The sequence below is a fragment of the Notechis scutatus genome, chromosome 6, assembly GCF_049901735.1.
Source record: "Notechis scutatus isolate UNSWTSFEM ecotype Mainland chromosome 6, rNotScu1.2, whole genome shotgun sequence".
NCBI classification, from domain to species: domain Eukaryota; kingdom Metazoa; phylum Chordata; class Lepidosauria; order Squamata; family Elapidae; genus Notechis; species Notechis scutatus.
The window spans coordinates 51,965,382-51,991,509 of record NC_142014.1 but is presented as its reverse complement, the minus strand read 5'-3'; the positions used below and the strand labels follow the sequence as shown (position 1 = coordinate 51,991,509).

At 39.8% G+C, this 26,128-nt stretch overlaps 1 protein-coding gene across 1 annotated transcript; it reads left to right on the top strand.

The window, feature by feature from the left end:
* The first annotated feature begins 939 nt into the window (after positions 1-939).
* SACK1F (scaffolding CK1 anchoring protein F) lies at positions 940-25,645 on the top strand. Its single transcript, XM_026694841.2, has 5 exons — positions 940-1,641; positions 8,937-9,104; positions 16,736-16,857; positions 19,472-20,160; positions 25,106-25,645. Exons 1-5 carry the CDS (start codon positions 1,186-1,188, stop codon positions 25,168-25,170), a joined length of 1,500 nt encoding a protein of 499 aa, XP_026550626.2. The 5' UTR covers positions 940-1,185; the 3' UTR covers positions 25,171-25,645.
* Positions 25,646-26,128: the final 483 nt, after the last annotated feature.

Sequence of the window (26,128 nt, the reverse complement as noted above, 5' to 3'; positions counted from 1 at the left end):
AGAACGGGTTTATAACAAAGCTTTCTACAAAATATTAAAATAATTGTAAAAACAAAACTAAAATTTTGTTAAATACTTGTAAGCAATTAAGACTCAGGTACTGTGTTTAGTAAATTAGCTGAAATTCATGATTTCCCTCATTTATAGCCTTAATTCAACATGGTAAATATTAGCAATTGCATTTGAATTACTATAGACCCATTAATCTCATATGATACTATCTCACTATAATATTTTATACTGTTGTTAGAAATGTTTTAACTATAGAAGGCAATTTGTCCAACCTTTAATGAAATATTCTGCCTGATGTGGTCTTAGTGTCACACATCACAGTAAACTAGGCTGTTTGGCATAGGTTACTGAACAAGGCAATTATCTGAATTCACACAGTAGTTTATAAACCAACATCAGTAGCTTCATTATAACCTTAGAAATCAAGTGGCACACATTCTGGTTTATAATGACATTATAGAGCCAGACTACAAAAATCAGTCTTGAATGTTTAAAACCTTAAAAGACCAGACGATTTAAATCTATGTATTAGTATTCAGTGGTCTTAGGTGGTGATGAGAATATTTATTTTTATTTATTTGATTTGTCAATCGCTTACAAGATAATAGGTATAAGTATATACATAGTTATGAATACACGAAATGGGTACATATAAGAAAAATAAAAGAAACAATAGGACAGGGACAGTAGGCACGTTGGTGCGCTTATGCACGCCCCCCTTCTGATTCAGCTAATGCTCCTCCACATCCCTCCCCCAAGTTTAGCTTTTTCAAATTGAAACAATATAAGTCTTTTAATTTAAAAAACAGATTCATTTTTAAATAAATTATGTGTTCCCTTTCTTGTCAGTGTCTGTACTTTTATTAAACAAGCTGCAACGTTTTTCAAAAAACTTTTGTGACTGGGGGATTCTAGGAGTTGAAGTTCACAGTTTAAAGTTGCTGAAGTTGAGCAATACTGACTTAAGAGTAATCTGCCTGCTCAAGTTTTAAGTTTGTTCTTGGAACAAAAACCTTCGCATGAGTGAGGAGAACAGCTGACTTGGCAGATTCGAGAACAAGTTACGTAGGCCGAGTCAGCTTCACCTTTCAAGGTATGGGGAGGCGGTTTACTAAAGCTCCTCCCGCCCTGCCCGGATCCAGGTCCAGTGAGTGAATCGCGCCGACGTGGAGCATGGCGGAGTCGCAGGTTCTTTGCCTAGAGGATGCTCACGTGAATGAACGGGTCAGTGAACATAATCCGCGGTACTACTACAGCGAGGAACAACGGCGGGCACTGGAGGTCCTCGTGACCGGCGGGGAGAAAGCATATAAGTCGCAGCTGAAGACAGGGCAGCTGCCTGACTTCCTTTCCAGCAAAGAGTTGGAGGTCTTGCGGGACGGCTGGCGTGCTTACGATGCCCACCTGGAGGCTGGCAAAACGGTCACCGGACCTTCGGGGAAACCCCTGTCGCTGTCTTACTGGCCCGAACGCTCCGACACGGAGATCCCTCCGCTGGACATGGGGTGGACTCATAACTATTTCTACCGAGGAGCCACGCGTCTGGCTCTGTACACGCACCCGCGCAAGGAAGACAAGGCGCCTCACGTCAAGCAAGTGGTGCGCGAAACGATTCAGCAAGCGAAGAAGGTGGGTAGTTCGCCTTTGCGCCTTTCCGATCTGAGGGCAGCCAGCCAGCCAAGCAAGGGCCAGCGAAGTCTTCTTCCGTTATGACCTACCTCGACGTAAGAGCTAACTTGCCCCCTAATTCCTCCAACTTGAGTGAGGGATCTCTTCCTTTCCTTCACCGACGCGGACGTTACCTCTCAAAAAGGTAGCGTTTGCACCTCGCCAGGAATCGAAATCTTGTTTAATCAATTTCAGCATGTTGTGAAACCTGCCGCTCTAATTTATCCGGTAAATTATATACAGTAGCTGCATAAACTATGGTGTGCGCGGGTCTGTGCAACAAGCATTGTGGGACATCGATAGAAAGTTTAATTTAGATGGACAAAAATCAGTTGAATGAATGTTGTTCCAGGCCCTAAACATTTCATGTCCACTAAAGTCCCTTCTCTAATAAATCAGCACTTTATCTTTTTTCTGCTTAAAGCTGACAAAAGTTCTGTTTATTTTAAAGAAAGATTGCTTAATTTGCCTCTGGAAGGAGCTTATAGTATCAAGCAACTCTACAGAACAAGTCCTAACATGTTCTTTGAAGTGATCTGTGTTTTTAATTTTCAAAAGCAAATTTTTCATTATTCCATGGAAATTTCTCTGACTCAGTGTACACAGATCCTAAATTTACTTTTTAAAAAATCAGGTGAATTATTTTAATTATTATAAAGTGCAACCATTTTCCTTATGCATTCAACCAAATTGAAATAAATGGTAGTGACATTAAGAATTCGTAGATTGTGTCAATATTTTTTAAATTATTAAACCACACTTTCATCTCTTTCTTCTGATAGCTCATTTTTATATATTGCCCATAATGATTTTACAAGATATAAAAGATACCCTCTAAGAACATTTGAATGCAATTATCCTACCAAATGAGAGTATCTGGTTGATCGTGTTTGGGCTAAGGAAATAATTAGGATCAGACATTACTAAATACTAAACAGAGTTCTCTGGAAGAAGATAAAAGTTCTCCTTGAATCTAGTACTCCAGTACTTTACCATTATCACTTTTAGAATTTGAGGGCAAGATCTTGGCAATGTGTCACAATATTAAAACTGCTTTTAAGTTCATTAGGCTGTTTATTACAGTAACAAAGCAATGTTTATGTAGAAACTATAAAGTCTTTAATAAATAGAGTTTCTAAAGGGATTATGGGTTAGGTGATGCCAGTTGTTATAGAAGTAGCAAAGACTGTGTTTGCATATAGCCGTGATGGCGAACCTATGGCATCCGTGCCACAAGTGGCACACAAAGCCATTTGTACCAGCACGCGAACTGCAAGCAAATTTACCTCACTGCGCATGCGCGTGCCTCACAGCTGATTTTTTGGCTGGTTTGAGGCCTTTTTCGGCCTCCCAGAGGCTTGGAAAAAGCCTCTGCAAGGCTTTTCAGGACAAGTAATAGGCCTGTGATGGGCCTATTATTCGGCCTGGCAGAGGCTTTTTCCAAGCCTCTGGGAGGCCAAAAAAGGCCTCAAACCAGCCAAAAAATCAGCTGTGAGGCGCAGTGCAGGTAAGGGGGTGGCAGGGGGGTGGGGATTGTGCGCGCATGCGCAAGGGGCATGGGGGGGGGCATGCATTGTATTCTGGGTGCTGGCACGCGAGTGTGCATGTGCTGGCATGTACACAATTTTTGGCACAGGAGTTCAAAAAGGTTAGCCACCACTGGCATATAGCATCCACGAACTAATGTATTTTGAAAACCTGGCAGTTAATATACACTCAGTAGTTGGATTGCTTGCTATCAGTAGTCAGGAAAAGCCACTGGAGTTTATGTTGAATGGAGCAACACTTAGAAATTTACATACTCATATCTTATATTAACATGTTATAAGGGACATTAGAAGTAATACTGGTATGTCTGAGATTAGTAATGATAAATGGCTGTGGGGTTTGGGTCTTCTGGCTTTTACACTGGAAGTTTTCCATCTTTGATTCTGAGAAGATTGTGCTCCCCGTTCAAAGCCAGTGTGCAATTTGTACATTCACCTTTTCTGCTTGAAGAGCAGATGACAGCGGTAGCCAGAAGGGCCTATACACAGCTTCATCTTATGCACCAGTTGTGCCTGTCCCTGAATCAGAAGGCTCTGCTTGCTATCACATTTACTATCACTTTCCAATTGCATTACTGTAATGTACTTTATATGGGACTGCCCTAGAGGACAGAAGCCATAATTTCTCCAGAATGCATTGCCATATGTAGTTATGTTCATACCCTGGTGTTGTGGCTCCAATTCCCAAGCCTGTGCTGCTAGAGGAAGAGGACTTGGAAGATGAGGAGGAGGAACTGGGAATGCCTTCCTCCCCAGGACCTTCCTCTCTGGCAATGCCTTCCTCCCTGATAATGCCTCAGGTTTCATCAGACAACCGAGAGGAACAGCCTGAGATTAATCAGGAGGAAGGCATATCAGAGCAGCCCCTGACAGGCAGTCAAGAGGAAGAATGTTGGCTTGATCTTAGGCAGCATCATAGGGAGAAACGTGAGCAGCAATGTAGGAGGCATGGGAGGGTCAGAGAGTGAGCTGAGTCATTGAGCCACACCCCACGGGATAAAAGTGGGTGTGCTATCGGCTGGAACTTTGTACCAGACAAAGTTCGATCTTACTTCAGGTTTTCTTTGGGAATGATTCTTGTGGTCTGCCTTGTACTTTTCTGTAAGTAGCTTTTTACTTGTTATCAGTTCGGACTTGGCAGGCAGAGCGTGTTGGAATGCCAAGGACGTTATCAGTTCCAAACAATTAACTCTGTGAAGTCCGAGCCAGCCTGCCTGCCTGTGTTTGTGTGAGTTTGTACTCTTTCATCTTTTGAGAAAAGAAGAAAGGTGAGACAGAACACCCTGGTACAATAGCAACACTGTTTTGGGAGCTATACATTACTACAATATTGGTTGTAAGGTAAAGGTTCCCCTCGCACATATGTGCTAGTCATTTCCTGCTCCAGGGGGCAGTGCTCATCTCCATTACAAAGCCGAAGAGCCAGCACTGTCCGAAGAAGTCTCCGTGGTCATGTGGCCGGCATGACTAAGCGCCAAAGGCACACGTAATGCTGTTATTGTAGTAATTGTATTGTAGCAGGGGTCCCCAACCACCGGGCCGCGGACCGGTACCGGGCCGTGGATCACTTTGCACCGGGCCGCAAAGAAAATAAAAATAAAAATAAAATAAAAATGGCGGCTTTCTTCGCCTTGGTGAATGCTGCTGGGATCAGGGATCAAGAACACAAATGAAAGAAGGGGAGGGAGGAAGCAACCGAAGCCTGTCCTGCTCTCCGGCTCAGCAGCTTCGGTTTCCTCCGCCTCGTTCCTCTCAGTCGCTCTCTCGCTCCTCCACCAGCCCAGGAAGAAACTGCTTCAAAGAAGCCAGCAGGGTGGCTTTTCCTGTCAGCGCAGCTCCCCAAAGCACCCGTTCACCCCCACCCGCCGCCAATCAATCCAGGTTCAATCCAGTGCTCCGTTCTGCCTGCCTGCCTGCCTTCGTTTCTGGTTGTTTGGAGCAGCTTACTGAGAATAATAACTATTCACCTCTTTTTCTCAGCCAAGCTGCTCGAAACAACCAGAAACGAAGGCAGGCAGGCAGAACGGAGCACTTGGATTGAACCGCGGCGGGGGTGGGTGGGGGTGAACGGGCGCTTGGAGGAGCTGCACTGACAGGAAAAGCCACCCTGCCGGCTTCTTTGAAGCAGTTTCTTCCTGGGCTAGTGGAGGAGAGAGAGCGACTGAGCGAGGGAGGACGAGGCAGACACCTGAGGGATGAGGCTGAGGGAGGCAGGGCCGAGAGGCGGGGCTTCTCAGCCGTCCTGCAGGGACTTGTCCTGCAGCCGCGGAGACAGCCGCAGGCCGCCGCCACCCAGCGCTCAGTTTTGAAGGCGCTCCTCAGCCAGGCGCAGTTCCTGAATCTGCAGCTGAAACCCTCCGTTTTAAATGTCCCAATAGAAGAGAATATCTGTCGCTCAGGGTTGCAATGAGGCGGCATTGGTGCTCCCTGAACTTGGTGGTTTGCTGGCAGATGTTTTATTACCCGACTAGGTAACAACATCAGATGTTACCTAATCAGGAAATGAAACGTCTGCAAGCAAACCACCAAACTCGACTCCTCCCCCGGTCCTTGAAAAAGTGTTTCTGCATGAAACTGGTCCCTGGTACAAAAAAGGTTGGGGACCACTGTATTGTAGTATAACAGAGTGAGTTCCCATTACTTGTCCCAGCTTCTGTCAACCTAGCAGTACAAAACAGCGTTTCGTGCACCTTCAGTGTTTAGTCATGCTGGCCACATGACCACAGAGACGTCTTCAGACAGCACTGGCTCTTCAGCTTTGTAACTGAGATGAGCACTGCCCCCCTAGGGCAGCAGTTGCCAACTGGTGGGCCGTGAGAAAATTTTGGTGGGCCACAGAGAAATCTCACCCCAGAGCACCCCCAAGCATTTAATCCAGGCTGCACAGAAACGCAAAGCTGCACTGCCCATATGGCCCACAGGAACACTCCCCGCCCACTCACTCCTTACCCAGCAAACTTGCCTGCTAAATTGCTATTTTTCCTTTTTCCAACCATCATCTGTTCTGTTGTGCCAGGAGATTTAGATTAGCTAGGAAGCAGGAAATGGTTGGATTTTTTGCTTTCTAGCTAGTCTTTAGATCTTTGGCTCTGCTTTTAAGCACAGCCGAACCTCCTTTAGGACTGAAGATTTTATTATTCAGTGCAGACTCACTGTAAGCAAATTTTATGTGACAGACTGAGTTAGCTGATGGCAGATAGATAGATCACTGAATGATTCTGTGAGCAACTCAATCTGCCTGCCTGCTTTGCCTGATTTTGGGTAAAAGTTGCTCCTTTTTTTATAAAAAAAATCAATATTTACATACATGGTGTGTTGTGAATTAATTTTGTGAGTTTGCTTGCAAGCAAATTTTATGTGACAGACTGAGCTAGCCGATGGCAGATAGATAGATCTCTGAATGAATCTGTGATTCTGTGAGCAACTCAATCTGCCTGCCTGCTTTGTCTGATTTTGGATAAAAGTAGCTCTTTTTTAATAAAAAAATTCAATATTTATATAAATATTTATAATATTTACATACAAGCAATGCCTAGCCAGTCACATGATCACCAAGCTATACCCACAAATTAGGCCACGCCCACAGAACCAGTTAGTGGTCCCTGGGATTTAAAATTATGAGTTTTGTGGTCCCTGAGGTCCAAAAGGTTGGCGACCCCTACCCTAGAGCCAGAAACGACTATCACGTATGTGCGAGGGGAACCTTTACCTTTACCTTACAACCAATATTGTAGTAATGTATTAAATCATTATTCATCTGGGGGGGTGTAATCTGTGTATATGTGTGGGGAGTCTGTCTTTTTAATGCATTTTTTCAATATATTTGTTTTGTGTTTTTTTATTTTGTTGGAGTTTTATAGTTTAACCTTTTTTAATAAAAAAGAGCAAAAAAGATAGGCTATTACAACAAAAAAGATTCTCGATAAATAACCATTTTAATAACATTCAAAATAGTATTTTATGAAAAATGAGTAAAACCAAGATGGTGTGTATTAATGCTTACGTTTATAAATACATTTACTTTAAACACTTTTTTAAAAACTTAAAGCCAGTTTGGTGTAGTGGTTAAGGCATCAGGCTAGAAACTGGGAGACTATGAATTCTAATCCTGCCTTATGCATGAAGCCAACTGCGTGACCTTGGGCCAGTCACACACACTCAGCTCTAGGAAGCAGGAAATGGCAAATCACTTCCAAAATCTTGTTAGGAAAACTGCAGGGGCTTGTCCAGCCACTCACTGGCATTCAAGATTGACCAAAGGCACCATACATAAAAGAACCCTAACCAATTTACAAGGGGGGATGGATATTTGAAATTTATTTCATATATTTGAATGTATATTTCACTGCAATATAGTATCATCCATATTTGATTTTGAATCTGCCTTACTTCTGTTTAGATTATTTGTCCCAGTACAGTTCCTTTTGATTGATAGTTGTTCGAAAGTCAAAGATCTTTTGCATTATTTGCCACTGATTGTGATAGTACTGTGTTTTCCCAAACCTACCCCACAGACCCCATATCGATTTACCTCAGGGCCCCCGCAGCCAGGCCATCCATGCCCCGACAACTGCCTTGTGGTGGCAGCACCAGCAACCATGTGCAGCAGGAGCCCACATGGCCACCGGCCTACTTCTGCTTGCTCACAACCACAATGGAGCAGGAGGCCAAATGGTGTGTTGGTGCTGCAGCCGCGAGGCGAGGCAGGTGTCTGGGCGTGGATAGCCTGGCTGTCAGGGCACTGAGGTAAACCAGTGTTGAGCATGTGGGGCAGCTCCACTCCTCTCTCACTGTGGCAATGGCGTGTTGCTCAGCCTCCTGCTCCGTTGCGGCCGGAGTAAGCAGAAGAAGTGGGCTAGAGGCCATGCAGGATCCTGCTAGACGAGGCTGCTGGAGCCGCCGCTGCAAGGCAAGGCAGGAATCATGGCATCGGTGGCCTGACTGTGGGGGCTCTGAGGTAAGCCAGCATGGGGTGTGTGGGGTAGCTCCACTCACCTGCCTCTCAAGCAAGCAGAAGTTGTTAAGACCCTCCCCAAAAATAAGCCCTACTGCTTATTTTGGGGCCCAAAAGAAAATAAGATTGGGTCTTATTGTCAAAAAACATGGTAGGCCAGTGCTGGGGGCAGGATTTGGGAGTTGAAGTCCAATATCTTATAATTGCTAAGATTGAGATGCACAATACTAAAGAACCTGCCATTTTCTGCATGCAAAACATGTGCTCTACCATTATTAACTAACCTGTACTTTTTATCTGAGGCCAAATAAGAGTCTAAATGACTATTTTTAAATATGTGAAGTATATTTTAAAAAATTATAATCATTGTTAGATGCAGAAGTACCCTGTTGATACATTGGTGAATGGAAAAGGGATCTTCCCAAATATAAATTATTTAATTATTCTAAGGAATGGGATGAGGTGGGGTTGGTTTGCACTGTATTGCAAAGAGATTGAAACATATTATTTTGGTGTTCTTTAGATAGTATTTAACACAGAACAATCCATGCAAGTCCCAGGATGACTCTTAACAAGAATAAACTGGTTTCTACAGGAAGGAAGACTTATGCTATGAAGTGATGAGTTCTTGAATAAGTTAAAGCATTTGTTTCTCATTGCACGGAGTGTGGATATGTATGATATGACATCACCTACATCACCTTTTTTCAACATTTTTTAAAGTAAATGTGTGTTCTCTTCTTGTGCATGTTCAGATAATTGCAATAGTCATGGATCAGTTCACTGACAGGGACATCTTCCGAGATATAGTAGATGCAGCATACAAACGTCGGATCCCAGTCTATATGATCTTAGATGAAGAGGGCTCCATACTCTTCCTGGAGATGTGCAAATGCATGGACCTAAATGATTTCCATATCAGGGTAAGGGTATATTTACTGTGCAATAATTAATACAATTCATGCCTGATTAATACTGCAACATACTGTTCATGTTTATCTAGGACAGATTCAAGAACTATTGCCTTGACAGCGGGTTTGAATCTTCCATAAAATTTTATAGATGTTGTGATTACCAAATATGATAGTTTAATACAAATAAATACAACAGACTACAGCTTATTTTTAAAATCACAATTCAACCAGATCTATTATGTAGTTCTTTTTTTAAAAAAATTCTCACTTTGACTTTCAAATTTCCTCCTTTTGCCATCTCTATTTTCCCTTTGTTTTTCTCTCTCATCCTTTTCCTTTATTAAAGGAAAAGGAAAATTGTGATAGTGACAATGATGAGATCTATAATATTTCAGTGTGTAATGTATTTATAGGCCAACCACAAGGTGAAGACAAATGTAGAGGGAAAATATTAATTCTTTTGAAATCATAAAGTTATTTCAAATTTCATGACAAAGTAAATAGACTGTTTTATTGATTTGTGGGAATTCACAGCTGATTATAGTTAATAAAAATTAGTTGTGATTTTAATTGCAAAAATCATTATCAGTTTTTCTTTCCTCTGTTAAGTTAAATAAAAAGAAAATTAAATACATTTTTAAAATGTCACAGTGGGATTTGTAAGCATCCACATTGTTCTTTCACATCAACATTTGATATGATAACTTTCAAGTATCAGTTGTATCAACTTCCATGTTAACAGCATTTCATATACGCTACAAGTCAAGAAAGTTTCTACAGTTAAGTAACATTTAAACAGTTTGCTTTTTGTCATGTTTCATCAGAGATAGAAAATATTGTCCATGCAAAAGTCTAAAATAACCTTGATGATGGTCAGAAAGTCTTAAGGCATCTTATCTAAGGAGAGTTTGAAAGAAATTGCAAAACCCTTCTGAAATAACCTGATCATAAATCACTCATTCTAAATTTCTGCTTCATCTTGCCCAGTCTCTTATAATTCATATAATTTTATGCTGAACAATCCTACAATTTGTTAAGAGAGGACACAGGTTTAATTTATGATATGTCAAGTTAAAGATTTTATTCAGAAGGAAAATTTTGGGTAGAAGTGTTGGATAGTTGGTCCCTGTGGGAACAAACCTACTTGAATTTAGGAGGGGAGTGGAAGTTGTAAAACCATCTTGTAGGTAGTTTTGTAATAAAGGACAGTGATTAAATTGAATTTTAATCCCGATGTAACATAAAATTGTTAGAATTCATAGGAATTTGAGGATCTCACAATCCTGGGGTAGGATTGTAGCTGGTTTGCACAAAGCAACAAAATAACATGATCTAGATTTTTAGGCTGGGACAATATGACAATATATTTTACTAATTCCCAGCACTTTTCCTACAACTACAGCAGAACATAGTGCCATCTTAGTTACAGATAATTATGTACCTGTAATATATTTCATCTATTTTTATCAAATCATCTTGAGACTTGGAGAGAAAGAAGAACCTTAATCGCTCTTTTCTTACCTCCATGGCCTTTCTTAGGCAGAGAACCTTAGGTCAAAATACTTAAGGCTTCCTATGGCCTAAAAAAAGGAACAAAATCTCTTCTTCCAGGAAGATGGGAGGAACAAAGCTAGGCTTTAAACCCTAGAGCACAGATACATATATTTGACCACAGCATGCAATGTTTATAATATATGTCTTTTATAATAGTCTGCAATAAAGTAGCTAATTCTGCTGAGTCATGTCTACAAACCTTCTGTTGAGAAACCAGTTCCTGAGTAAGTGGTCAGGGTTTAGAGCAGTGTTTCTCAATCTTGGAAACTCTAAGAAGGGATTGGGGAATTCTGGGAACTGAAGTGCACAGATTTTTAGAATTTCCACAGCTGAGAAACACTACTCTAGAAAGCCAAGATTTCTAGCCCTGCCTAGATCTGGTTGTTGCTGACGTTACAGGAGGAGAACTTGTTCTAGTAGACTAAGGATAGCTTCTCTTGCAACCCCTGACATCTCTCCAAATTCTCAAGTTGCCAGTAACCAAACCAATATTGATCCAGATGGATTAGTCAGTACAGACAGTGAACTAATTAGCCAAACAACAAGACACAATCTAGCACATGGGTGTCAAACTCGCCATATCACATTCACGGAGCTGGGGTGGACATGGCCTGCAAGTGACACATTTGCCCCTTGGGCACCAGTTTGACACCCCTGATCTAGCACAATTGACAGTTCTAGGACCAACCCTGACCTAACAATGGAAACCATTACTGGAGCAGCGGCAGCCACTGCTGCTCTTCAATATTGAGAACCTGTCCCCTATGTGATAAATACGATAGATTTAAAGCAAATTTAATGCTTGTTCAAAATAAACAACATACTGTAAGGTTCAGCTAGAACTTAAGATCACGATGTGCCAAAAATGAACTTAAGCAGAGGCTTTGAAGAACAAAATCTAACTTTTATTGATCAATACAAGGGTAAGACCTCTCCTCTCATACACACAAATATGTGAGGAAAGTTACAAAGCATATAGGCGAAAGTAACTCTTCTTATACCTTAAGATTCTTTTAGAAGTAGAGTAATTGCATTGTAAAACACTCTTAAGTTAGATTTACATCTTTCCTGCAAAAAGACAAATGTCCTCCTGGCACTTGTTTATCTTTCAGTATCCTTTCTCCTATTATCTGTTAATCGATCACAACTGACCATTTAAGAGGGCTATTAACAGCATACTTCAAAAGGTGTATATTGCTCCAGATGTAGGGAGTTATGTTCCCAGGGAGTTTCCAGGGAGTATGTTCCATTCAGATTGATTTAGATGGGATAATCATGTGTCTTCATATGAGAGAGATGTAACTAATTGCAGGCTAGTTTTACAACACAAAGGTTAGAGAAATATTTTCCACAACAGCAAGATAAGAAATGCCTATAGACATAAATACTTCTATATACATAGGAAAACAACTGCCTAACATCAAGATAACACATGCTTATAGAGTAACTCTCTACTCTCTCTCTATAATATTTTTTATTTCTTTCCTTTATTTATTACCCTAACAATACCTATCAATTATAACAAATGACACTGGAAATAAATGTAATAAGTTCAAGGACATAAAGGTGTCTGATAAGTAGATTTGTTGTAGAAAATCTAATGAAGTCAGTAAAGAATTCCAATACAAGTGTCCCAAAAATAAGCCCTATTTATAGAGAAAGCCAGAGTTACGTTCTGTGCCTCTTTTCTTTCACCTGTAGTGTATCTGGTTTGAAGCCACTTTATTGAAAGCAAGCAAGACAACACCTGTCTTTTGTTCTAGTAAAAAGATAAGCTGTTTCCTTATGAGAATCCCACACATCTTAGACCTGGGGGTTTTTCACTGAGAAAGCCAATGGAAATCCTAGATAGAGCTTATAATTAACCTAATGATGCAGAAGATTCCCGAGAATACTGTAGGCAGTAAAGAAAACAAATGGATCAATGAACAAATCATCATAAAGTTATCACTAAAGCCACAAATGACCAGGCTCAAATTATTCTGCTTTAGATCCATTAATAAAAAAAATATTCCAATTATACAATGCTGTTATTCTCCAGAGAAGCCTCTAATGCTGGGAAAGGTGAAAGGAAAAAGAACCAGCAGCAAGGCGGATGGAGTTACAGTAGAAATGAGTGCACTGAAAAACCAGGTAAAGGAAGATCATGGTGAAGAATGTCTATTTGATTGCTAGGAATTGGCAACAACTTGATGGCACTTAATCAATCAGTAAGGGAAGAAGTTATAAAATGAGCAACCCCACACCAAACCTGAATCACTGGATCTACCTTGGCAAATCCAAAGACTATCTTTGATGACCCAGTCAAGAAAATGATCGCCACCCATAAAATCCATTGCTTCTGACAGAATAAGCAATACAAGATTATGCTGCTGATTCCCAACTTTTAGTTCAGGATTTGGGCTGACTGAAAGAAGTGTCAACTTCAAAACGGATCAGGCCTGCCATCTTTCTGTTTCTCAGCTTCCCTCCCATACTGTGTGGCAAGCTGAGAAATTGAATGATGGCTGCAACAGGCCTGATCTGTTTTAAAATTGACAGTAGTCAGATCCACCTAGAAGCACGTGGAAAACATCAAACACAAACACACACACACACACATTAATGAAAGCCAGGATCCCCTCTATCCCTAGGGAGGTCCTTCAGGTTTCTGGGGGTATTTCTTGTGAAACTTCCCGATTAATCGATCTTTAATATCCTGTGCTTTTACCCATCTAGCTTTTGGCATTGGATATCCCTTCCACTGGACTAGGTATTGAAGTCTTCCCTTGTACAGCCTGGAATCCAAGATCCTCTTTACCTTGTAGTGCGTCTTCTCTTCCACTATGATTGGACCTGGAGCTATCCTTGCTACTGGCCTCAGCTCTGACCCCATTATTGGCTTAAGTAAACTGCAGTGGAACACAGGGTTGCACTTTTCCCATGTGCCACACAGTATGGGAGGTGGGAAGAGGTCTGAAATGTCAGGCTAGTGCCTCGTGGTGCATCTCCCCCCACTTCATCAACAGGGACAAATATGAGATGAATTAAACAGAACATAGTTTGAATTAATTCTGATAAACTGGATATACGATAATTCCAAGAAAAAAACAAGTAGGAAAGACACCACAATTCCATTCTATTTGAGAAAAGCTGTGCACAAGTTCTGCACAATTTAGACACTGGGCATTTTCAATATGAATGCTTGGCTAAGACTTCATGCATCCTCTTTTCTCAGAGCAGCTTCAAAGTTCATTTTGGGGAGGAAAGGGGATATTTTGCAAACAGATTCCCTAAACGTTCTAAATTTGGCTTCTTTAGAAACAAGGCAGTCTTGATCCTGAGAGGCTCAGAGGCTGGAGCAAACAGCTGCTCATCAATGCCCGGTCATTCTTATTACTCTACAGACTCAAACTAGTCTGAAATGTAATCACAGGTCTTAATAGAGACTAGTATGAGCAATTAAATAAAAACCTCCATCACATGTAGCTATGGTTTGCTACAGAATGATGCATTCTCTCAAAGACACTGGACAGTTTTGGGGCCCCAACAATGGCCCTGTAACTCCACTGCTCTGCGAGCTGCATTGGGTTCCAGTCTGCTTCAAGATGCAATTCAAGATATTGGTGATTACCTTCATGGCATAGGTCCAGGTTGCTTGAGGGATCGTCTTACCCCACTGGAACTGGCCTGTTCCATTTGTACCGGTTCTGTAGGCATGGCTTGGTGGGCGTGGCAAAGGAAGGATACTGTAAAATTTCCACTCTCTCCCCACTCCTGGGGGAAGATTACTGCAAAATCTCATTCCCTCCCCACCGCCACTAACCTGCTTCCCAGCTCCATTCTTCTGTGCAGGGCAACAAAATCAGCTGGGACTCAGGAGGCAGAGAATAAATAAGGCGGGGCCAGTCAGAGGTGGCATTTGCCGGTTCTCCAAACTACTCAAAATTTCTGCTACCGGTTCTCCAGAAATGGTCAGAACCTGCTGAATACCCACCTCTGCCATCAGCCCAATTATTTCAGCTGACAGGGTCCAGGAGGAGGACCTTCTCTGCTGTTGCTCCTGCCCTTGGGAACATCTTGCCCTTGTGAGGTTGGCTCAACCCTCCTATCTTTTCATAAGGTTCTAAAGACAGTCAGCTTGGGGTGCTAGTTGGGGAACAGGACAATGGAGGGGGTTGATCGAATAATAATAAATCCCACCTTCTCCCACTCAGCCCCCACCCTCCACATGTGTTCTTGGTTTTGATGTCTGATTTTAATTTTTTATGTTTTAACTGTATATGTACCTGTAAGCCGCCCAGAGTTACCCTGTGGTAAGATGGACAGCCAATAAATACATACATAAATTTAACATGGACAGTCTGAAGATAGCAGCAACTATTTTTGATTTTGTCCAGAAATGAACTGATAGTCACTGTAATGCTTTAAGCACAGGCATAATATGATCTAGCTGATTTTTTTCAAAGCCAACTTGGCTGCTGTGTTTTCTATCAACTGAACAATTCAGCCCCATGTAGAATACATTACCACAGTTAAACCTGGAGAGTAGTAGCATGCACCACAGGTTTAAGATCATTATCTTCCAGAAAAGGATGTCCTTGGCATATAAATTACTACTGTTGAAAAATACTTTGGACCTTTGCCTCAATCTAGGAAACCAAACAGAGGAATTTAGATCTAGAAATACCTGAAATTATAACCCTACTCTTTATGAGAGGGTGACATTTGTTCCGAACAAGAAAAATTATTACTTTTCTGCCTAATTGCTCTTCACAATCCTTATTTCATCTGGATTCAGTTTCAGATTATTCTCCCTCATCTAGCCCTCTACTGCGTGCTGCAGATGTTCAGGGAAGCATTACTGTTTCCTGAAGGTATCACAGAGGAAAAAAAGACATAGAATCAGCAGCATACTGATAGCCCCTGGCTTTGTATCTCCTGATCATCTGGCTCTATGTAGATATTGAAAGACACTGCAAGCAGAACGGAACCCTCAGGGACGCCATATAATAGCTCCTATTTCAAGGAAGAACAGTTTTTGATACTATCTGAAATGTACCTGAGAGAGAGGAAGGGAAACACTTAAAAACTGCTATTCCAGTTGTCAAACCTATCCAGTGGAATATTATAGCTGAAAGATGAATCAAAGCTAAGAGTTGCATTCCCTCTGTCATTTCCCAGCCCCCATCTATTAGACTGGCATGGGCATTCCTCCCCCCGTGCCCATCCTTAAGTCAGTTTCAAATGGGTGCAATAACTTTCTCCAGTACTCCATGCAATTTAGAAGCCACTATTCTCAATCATCTTACCAGATCATGGTTGGTTAGATACTGGTCATAATTGCTTATCTCTGAGGCTGTCCAAAGCAGGTTTCTTAAGAAAAAGTATAATGATTGCCTCCTTTAAATACAGGTAGTCCTCGACTTACAACAGTTAGTTTAGTGATGTCTAAAGTTATAACAGCACTGAAGGAAGTGACATGATCGTTTTTCACTTACAGCCATTGCAGCATTCCAATGTTCATGTGATCAAAATTCAGACGTCTAACAACTGACTGATATTCATGACAGTTGCAGTGTCTCAGGGGCATGTGATCACTTTTCACAACCTTCTGACAAGCAAAGTCAATGGGAAAACCAGATTGACTTAACAACTGTAATGATTCTCTTAACAACTGTGGCAAGGAAGCAGGATCATAAAATGGGACAAAACTCATTTAGCAACCAAAATTTTGTGTTCAGTTGTGGTCGTAAGTCAAGGACTAACTGTAAAGAGGAACCCGTCTTCTCTTAGACATTTTATGATCCTGCTCAAAAAGTTCAAACAGGTGTGATTACTTTTTACCTGCACACATCTGTCTTGATGCTCACTCGGGATCTTAATCTACCTAAGTCGGTATGATGTAATGATCAAGTGATAAGATTGGGAAAACTAATTCTGATAGATGGGTGCTTGGTTACCACAGCAGTCATTTTGTGAGCATACGTACCATATTTTCCCAAAACTCCAAATGTGCTCTTAACCCAAGATATTTGCCTATCTTCAACATAAGAGATCATAACCTCCCTTTGTACATTATTTAATGTATCTTTTCTTTCCATCAGAATATTCGTGTACGTTGTGTGACTGGAGTTGGGTTCTACATGCCATCAGGGAAGATCCAAGGCAATTTGGCCTCTCGTTTCTTAATGGTAGATGGTGAAAAAGTCCTAACTGGATCTTATAGGTATATATAGCTTGCCTTTAGGAAACCAGAGCTGAAAACCAGATTTATATTTAAATGTTAGAAACTTGGCATCTTCCATTTTCCCCAAAATATTTAGCATTTAAAATCGGACAATTATCCATTTACTAGTAGGGTGGGAAAGGACTGACAAAACATTGTTTGAGCCATTTACTATGGCTCAAACAATCTTTTGTCAGTCCTTTCCCACCCTTTTCTCTCTTTCTGGATTTTCCAGATAGCTTTGGGCTGCAACTCCTATTTTTATCATTGGCATTCTGACTGATGCTGATCAGAGTTCCAATCCAATAACATTGGTAGGATTCCGGATTGTGTATCCTGTATCTGCATCTTTCCTAGTCCTTCTATCTGAGATCTCTTAAATAATTTGAGAATGGACTTATAATCTTTTTGCCTGCTGGTTTCTTCTATGATAGAGCTATTGAAGGCTAAACAGTAAGTTATGATAATTATATATGGTTTCCGTTTTCCAAAGTAGAATTCTTTCAAGAACAGTTTGTAGGGTGCAAATACATATGGGTGTTGCTGTTCTTAAGTCCTGACTGTGGACCTCTCATAGGCAATTAATACTTGGAAGGATGTTATGCTTGCAATATACATTTTGCTATTCTACTGTAGTATTTTGGGTGACATTGCTTCTAAAAAAACTGAACCCAGTTCAAATAAAAAAATCACTGTGTAACAATGCAGGACAACATTTTTTAAAAAACCACAAAATGTTAGTGTACCATTTTTTCCTAAATTTGTAGATTTCATCATAAACAATAATAAGCTTTCTTATGAGGAGAAAAGTAAACAGATATGTTAGATTTCTCTGTATATGTTAAACTGAGCACAAACCTTTCTGGAAAAAATTCTATTATGTACATCTGATACACAGCAGCTACAACACATAAGAATCAACTAAAATAATATATACACATTCACATAAATGGAAAAGCAAATAGGGAGCATCTAGAAGAGCAGCAATCAATATTAAACATGCCCCAGTTTAGAAAACATAATTGAAAGTTTGCAGCCGAATGTTTGTTACAGAAGGCTGAAAAGCATTGATTATATCAGATTTTGGATGTTAATGTTATTTGAACCCGAAACCAAACTTTAGAGCAGAAAATGTTTCTGAATTCAACATCTCTAGATACCTCCCTCACTCTAAAACTAATTGGTGCCCCCCCCCAATCTAGAGACAATGTATGGAGATAGGCAGTTTTAAAATTTGTTTTAAAATTTGAAAATTCAATAACAATGTAAAAAACTAAATAAAAATGTTAAAGAATGAGTGGTAAAATTTCAGAAGATTTTAGTGTTCTCAGTACATTGAAATCTCACAAAATTTAGCCATGATTTTAAATTTCTAGGTAGCCAAGATCAGCAGGGATGCTGTCTGCCTGAAAAGATTGTCAATCTATGCTGTAGAGCAGTTTCTCAACCTTGGCAATCTTAAGACACGTGGACTTCAATTCCTAGAATTCCACAGCCAGAATGGGGTTGAAGTCCACATACCTTAAAAGTTCCCAGGTTAAGAAACACTGCTGTAGAGACAAAAACCTATTATCACACCTAGCATTATACTAAGGCTAATACTGCAAAAGATTAGGACAGGGGTCCCCAACCCCCAGGCTGTGCGGGAGAGATGGGCAAGTATGCACATGTGAAGCTCCACTTGCACAAGCGGAGAGTGGGCAGAGTTTTGTCCATGTGCACAAGCACCCTCTGCTCAAGTGCCCTCTGCTTGCACGAGTGGAGCTTCATGCACGAGAGCAAGTGCTTGCTGGTAGTGCGAGTGGAGTTTCATGCTTGAGCACAAGCACCTTCCGCTCATGTGTGAAGCTCCATTTGTGCAAATGGAGGATGTCCGTGCCATTCACACAAACAGAGCTGTGTGCGTGCGTGTGTGTATGCACCTGACACACACACATACTCTCCCCCCCCCGCACCAGGCCAGGCTGCCAAGCTGGAAAAGTTGGGGACCACTGTGTTGGGCATCATATATACCTTTATTAACCTTACAGTTAAAAGCACAGAAGATGACATACAGTAAAAATTGCAAAAATCTAAAATCAGTGTTAAATAGCTGTTTAAAAATAAAAGAAACTAAAACTCAAGCAGGTATCACAGGAAGATACACAAATGCAACAAAAATAATTACTGAAAAAAACAGGATAACAGAAATGTAAAAACACCATACTTATCTTCCTGCTATCATATTCTATATTAACACTCTTCACTACAGTCACTTGGAAGGAACGAGGACTTAATAAGTGTGAAAGTAAAAGGGAAGAAGGAAGCAAAATACACCATAAAGGCATTCTTTTTTTGCATTTCCTCCTTATATCGGGATTTGGGGGCGGGGGCTTTTTAGTTCAAAGACAGATACACTGATTGCCATACATCTAGTCTTATGAAATATTTCATGTGATTCTTTTGATAACAAATAAAAAAAATCATTTTTTTCCTAAGTACTTGATTGGGTCAAATCAATTAAAATATTATGTATTTCTGAATAGCAAGAGGTTAAAAGTTTAATAGTGATTTCTGATTGCAGTTTTTTTTCCCCTGACAGCAAAAGACTGACAGGTTTTCCCTTGTTTTACAGTTTCACGTGGACCTCATCCCACATAAACAGAAATATTCTTTTGTGCCTGAGTGGGCAGCACGTTGAAATGTTTGACACTGAATTCCGTGAGCTCTATGCCATTTCAGAGGAGGTCAATCTTTACAAGGAATTGAAGATTCCCTCTCCTTTCTGTCATGGTATTGAGAACCCTGGTTTTTCTTCCTCTACTGTGGCCCGGAAACTTATCAACCCAAAATATGGACTGGTGGTAGGTATTCCTCCAGGTGAAATGATGCGCCGTCAGAGGGACAAATCACAAGAGAAACCTGAAGGACGAGAAGAACAAAGTGAATCAAATAAACGACTAGATAGTTTTCTTAATGACCTTGTAACAGTCAAGCAGGTACTGCCGGATATAGAACCTCCACTTCAGAACTTGAACATAGCAGAACCTCAAAAGTTTTTTTCCCGATTCCACTTAGAACTGAAACATAAATCCAAATCCAAAGAGTCTCTCTGTGACCATAGGAAGGATGAATTTTCTGATAGGGCAGTCAATTCCAAACAAGAAAAGAAGTTTGGCAGTGGATTTTTCAGAAGGGCCAAGCGACCTCCACCTTTGAATGCTGATGCCAATTCTGCTACTAGTGAGATTGCTGAAGACTTGATAGGCATTAAGGTACCAAAGGAATGCCACAGTAGTTTTCATAGTATTGGAGACAATTCAGGTAAATTTTCCTGGAAAATATTATGACTTGTTTTGTTTCTGTCAATGAATGCACGTTACACAATCAGGCTTTCATTTCCTTCCTTCCTCCCTCCCTTTTACCCTTTCTTTTTCTAAATTTATCTTACTGAACAGTAGGAATTCAGAGAGAAGAGGGTGGCTGTATTGAAATATATTCTGTAAGCCTGGCACTATTGACCTCATTCAATAACTTTGTTTTTAAGTGAGCAGAACAGAAGCTAAATACAATAACTATCCTTTTGGTTTTAAGAAGGAAGTATGGTAGATTGTCAACTAGAGTTCTGTGAATAGGAATCATATAGTATACAGTATATGTCCTTAAAGTGCTGTAAAGGACTTCAGTTAGAATTGCTGATGCAGATTTTGGTGTTATTGGCATTCAGCAAATGCTTTGAGACTCTGCAGCTGAATTTTAAGTAGATTTATTTTCTCTTATTTAAATCTTCTGCTTTCTTACACCCAAAAGTGTGAATAAAATAATTTTGGCTTGTTTATCCATTATTAATGGTAAAAGGTTACATGGGATTAGAAACAAGATAAATCAGGCAGGTTCACACCTGTGGAGACTGTAACTCTCATCCATTTTATCCTATAATGAATAGATTCCACAGAAAACAAATCCTCTTTTTGTTGTTCTATTTTGTATAACAGCTTGGGGAAGATAATAATACTAGAAAAGTTCCCTTTTGTCTTTTTAGTTTTCCACAATCTAATACAAATGAGATAATTTCCTTCCTAATTGCCAAGGAATTTGTGCAAGGGACTTGGGAGAAAACAAAAAACAATGAAGCCACAAATGAGTTACCTGTAGTAGCTAGCTAGTAATACATTAGCTTGTGCAAAAATCTTAAAAGTGACCTATGGAACCCCTCACAACATTTAAATTCTAGGGCTACAAAAGAAGCAGTTTAGCTAATCTCATTTCTCAACTCAGTTTAGATATGGTACTGAAGATAAATTCATATGAATGTACTTGGTGACATTCTATTTTTTTCATTCTGAAGAGAGATTTTTGCCTCTACAACTTTGTAATAAATGATAAATTAGATCTGATCAGTCTAAAATAAACATATCTATATATCCTACTTTGCGAAATATAATTGATGGAAATATGAAGAATCATTTTTGGTAATAAAAATTACATTGCTGTGTATGGGAGGCAGCAGATTCAAATCATAAAAAAGCGGCCAAGGGGTTAAAGTTCCCTTTACATTGTTGTATGGAAAATACTATTAAAACTTAAGTGAGTTGCAGAGTTTGTTTCAGTTGACTGCTCTTAAGGCCTCTTTTGGAAATTGACAGTCTATCTTGTTTGACTAGAAATCTTTATAGCACAAACTGCAACTAAGTTTTTTAAGTAAATGTGTTTTATTTAATTGACCAGAGGGCATGTAGCAACCCCTTGTGACAGAATTACAAGATAACAGGGGCTATGTCTCTGTCTGCCTAGCTTTCCTAATAAATGTGTATTTGATATCTATCAGATAAGCTATACTGCTTTCTACTCCATAACATATTCTTATTAGATAGATAGATAGATAGATAGATAGATAGAGAGAGAGAGAGAGAGAGATAGAGAAAGAGAGAGAGGGAGAGAGAGAGAGTCCAATCTTGTCTAATTGGTGCTTGGTAAGAAACTTCCATGAAATACTAGGGCTAAACTAGACTAGGAAGAAGAAAAACATCCTGGAAAAAGTCAGTGCCAAATTATTTCCATATTGTTGCCAGATAAAGTACATGAATATTTCCACAAAGTAACCAGTGGTCAGCTTGAAGGAGAAATCCATAAACTGGCATTATAATTTTTTTCAATGCTGCTGTCTAGTGGCTAAGTTTGTATAACAGCACCGGTGATCAATAAAATATGTTTATATAAAAGTTAAAGATCAACGGTAGTTGCTCAGAATAGCTGAAAATATTGTAGGAGTCTAATAACTGAATACTAACACAGCAAAATATTTTTATTCATGTTTGATTAATACTCAAAGACAATTATTTTCTTTTTAGAGGTTGTTTGACCATTAATTAAATTGGATTCTTAGATGAAAATATCTTATGTACAGTATGGACTTAATTCATCCTTGCCAATCTACTGTAATGTCCCACAGATGTGTTAATTTCAGCTTCATTAATTCCTTGACCTTTCCAAGGTCAAAGCAGTAAGCAAAAGATTAGTTGGAATAAGGTCCAAGACAAAGCCTAGAAAATATTGTAGGACTTTAACAATTGAATACTAACACAGCAAGATATTTTTATTTATTTTTATTCACCAAGAGCCATGGTGGCACAGTGGTTAGAATGCAGTACTGCAGGCTACTTCTGCTGACTGCCAGCTGCCAACAGTTTGGCAGTTCAATTCTCACTGGCTCAAGGTTGACTCAGCCTTCCATCCCTCCGAGGTTGGTAAAATGAGGACCCAGATTGTTGGGGGCAATATGCTGCTCTGTGAATTGCTTAGAGAAGGCTATAAAGCACTGTGAAACAGTCTAAGTCTAAGTGCTATTGCTAGGTGATGTAGCAGGTGATCCAAGATCCAAAGTCAGAGTTAAAAGATTCAAGAATCAGTATTTAATGACACACAGTTTGGGTTAGCAACAGTTGGTTCCAATGGAGAGGCTTGGGGTTACTGCTCTACTTAAGTAGAACCAATGTGGGTATTGCTCATTATGGGAGGATGCAGCTCCATTCTTGCAAGGAAATTTGTAGAGTACTTGCTCTTCTTTGCTTGGTGAGCTCTTGCGCTGGGTGGAGACAGCAGCTCAGACTCCTCAACTTCAGAGACCAATGACTGGTTGTTGTTGATTACCAGACAGTCTCACCTCAAATGCCTGTAGATCCTAAGGCAGTGGCTGACCTATTAAGTCTAGAGCAGGCTGCTAGCCTGAGCTCACTATGATAGTCCATATGGCCATCACTTGGAAAAAAGTTGATCTATCTAGCTGCTGTTATTTACTGGAAGTACTATACAGGTACTACAGTCTTTTGTCTACACAGGTAGTCCTTGACTTACAATCATTCATTTAGTGACTGTTTGAAGTTACAACAGTTCTGAAAAGGTGACTTGTGACTGTTTTTCACACTTACAACTATGGCAACATCCCTATGGTCACATGACCAAAATTCAGATGCTTGGGCAATCGGCATGTATTTATGACAGTTGCAGTGTCCTAGGGTCATATGATCACCTTCTGCAACCCTCTGACAAGCAATGTTAATGGGGAAACCAGATTCACTCACCAACCATGTTACTAAGTTAACAACTGCAGAGATTCACTTTAAAAACTGTGGTATAAAATGGGGTAAAACTCACTTAACAACTGTCTTGCTTAGCAATGGAAATTTAGGTCTAAATTGTGGTTGTAAATTGAGGACTGTACTGTTGGTTCAAGATTATGAAGGAAGATGAAATTGAAAACATGTGAATAAAATCAGATTGGCAGTGTTCTGTTGTAACTGACAGATGCTGTGCTAAGCTCTTCAGCTAGGGGGCGTGCATAAGCGCACCAACGTGCCTACCGTCCCTGTCCTATTGTTTCTCTTATTCTTTTATTTTTCTTATATGTACCCATTTCATGTATTCACAACTATGTATACGCTTATACTTATTATCTTGTAAGATACTCTCCATTAACAAATCCTGTTAACTGGACATCCAAGTAAAGTGATTCAGCCACTCTGCTTGTTTAAACATTCATCTATGATCCTTCCCCATCACCGGAGTTCCAATAAGCCAGAAAACTAATTACTGTGAAACCTCAGGTCACGACCAGAATTCATTCCGTAACTTCGGTTGCAACCTGATTTGGTGGTGACCAGAAGTGAGACTGACTGCGCATGCACCTACCAAAAACAAATGGTGCTGAAGGGGAAATCAGCGCAGAAAGGGAATCGGCCGCAGCCGTGTTTGATTGCCACCTGATTTTTGAATCATGACCCAATTCAAAAATATTATGGATTTTTTGGTCAAAACAAGATTTGGTCATGGTCAGAAGCGTTTTGTGACGAGAGGTTCCACTGTAGCTGGATACGAGGCTCTGTCTACCCAGATCATATTATGACAATCTTATGGTGCATGTTTGTTCTTCATGTTGTGTTCATATGGTTTTAGTTTTAGTTGCAGAAATGATGGTTTTACTTATACAGTTCCCAGAGTCGTTGCTGAGTTAAGCAGCCTTACAAATCCATATTGTAAAGAAATAAACAAATCTGTCTGTAGGCTTTACAAGGAAGTGCTGCAATGCAGCAGTTGTGGCATTAGTGTCACATGAACAGCTTGCTGAATGTGTGGCTCAGGCTTCACCGCCTCTCTTCCTGCTTGCTCAGTTGGGGGCCTTTCCCAGAACCAATGCCTGTGGCTTACTTGTAGGGAATAATTAGGCAAAATTGTTGGCAGCAATAAGCAAGCATCACAGTTGCTGAGGCAACAGCTCTAGATGAAAGGAACAGCCTGGGGGTGATCTTAGGTGGAACTAATGTGGGTGGGCTGCTGCTGTCGTCTTTCCTAGGTTTGTTCAGCTAGCATACCCAGGGTTTCCAGCAAGAATGAAAGGTGTTGAGGGGACATCAGGTTGAAAAAGTTTGGTCTAATGTTTTAAAATAACACTTCAGAACCAGAGAATTGCATACTCTTATCTATAAAAATTTTATTCATTAAAGAGTCTCAAAGATACTTACAGTTCTCGTAATATTTTGAAAGTCTGTAAATGTGTATTAATGTACAAATTAGGAATAGCTGCAAGAAAGATGCTCAGTGGTGAATGTGTGTTGAGTTTGTTTCTCTTACAAACTGGGTCAGGAATACCTGAGCAGAAACAAAAAGTGAGACTCTTGCCTATATAATTTAGGATAGCAAAATATCAGTGTTTTATTTTTAAAATTATATATGACTACTTTTAGAAACTTTATTTATGTATTTTCTATTGCAGGTAATACAAGTCCAAGTTCTCTCCCAGGGGGGAAAAACAAACAGTCAATCTGTGTGGTCTCATGACTGAAGAAAAACTACTGGAAAATTAGAATTCAAAAGGCATCCACTGGAATATACAATAAGTACATTCTTTCAAACTTTCAGTCTGACATTCTCACAATGCTGCATGTAACCACTGCAGTTTCCAAGACAGAGCTGGTATTGCCAGTTAAAGCATACCTACTGAGTAAAATTGTATGTCTGGAAGATCCTTGCATAATGGTAGCAATATTATTTTTTTAAAAAAAGCATGACAACTGCATTTTCTATTTAACTCTATTGCAATTTAACTCTAATAGCTGTTGAAGAGTTGGGTGGCCTTATAAATTTCTAAATAAATAATATGTCAAAGTGCTTCTCTTCTTTTAGTGATGTTTTAGTTTGTCAGGCTTCAGACTTAAAAGAATGTTGCATCATTGATAACTGCACTGTATTTTATTAACTTTCTGGGATAGAAAATGAAAAATAAAACTAGTTTGAATAAAATATTTTTAAAAATGTATAACATCTCTATATTTTCTTAAAAGCTTATTAAAACCTCTGTCCTGTTTTTCAACCTTTTCAGTAATATTAATGTGTGGATAGCCTTCTCAAGAGTACCATACTCAGAGTAGCAGATAGACCTACATTCATAGATTTGAGGGCTATTAATGAGGGAGAAATTCAACAATGATATTACTGTACAAATTCCTTTCATTCTATGGAGAACTTGACTCTTAAGCCAACATAGGAGGTAAGAGTACAAGAGATGCCTGTTGAGATGTACAGCATAAATAAAATTCGACATAGCCTCCATAAATAGAATTGACTGTAACAAGCTGCAAGTAATAAATGATGTAAGTATTGGCTATTATAAATAATACTGAATCCTTCTCATCCTTCCTTATTCTTTTTAAAATGTATTTATTACATGGCTAAAATTTCCATTTAAATATTCACAAAGATTCCTGCTATTTTATGCCCAATAGATGCAGCTTTATAT

Coding starts and splice junctions, on each gene's coding strand:
- SACK1F (XM_026694841.2), top strand. CDS start 1,186: ATGGCGGAGTCGCAGGTTCTTTGCCTAGAGGATGCTCACGTGAATGAA. Junction 1,642..8,936: donor CGATTCAGCAAGCGAAGAAG/GTGGGTAGTTCG, acceptor GTGCATGTTCAG/ATAATTGCAATAGTCATGGA. Junction 16,858..19,471: donor GTCCTAACTGGATCTTATAG/GTATATATAGCT, acceptor CTTGTTTTACAG/TTTCACGTGGACCTCATCCC.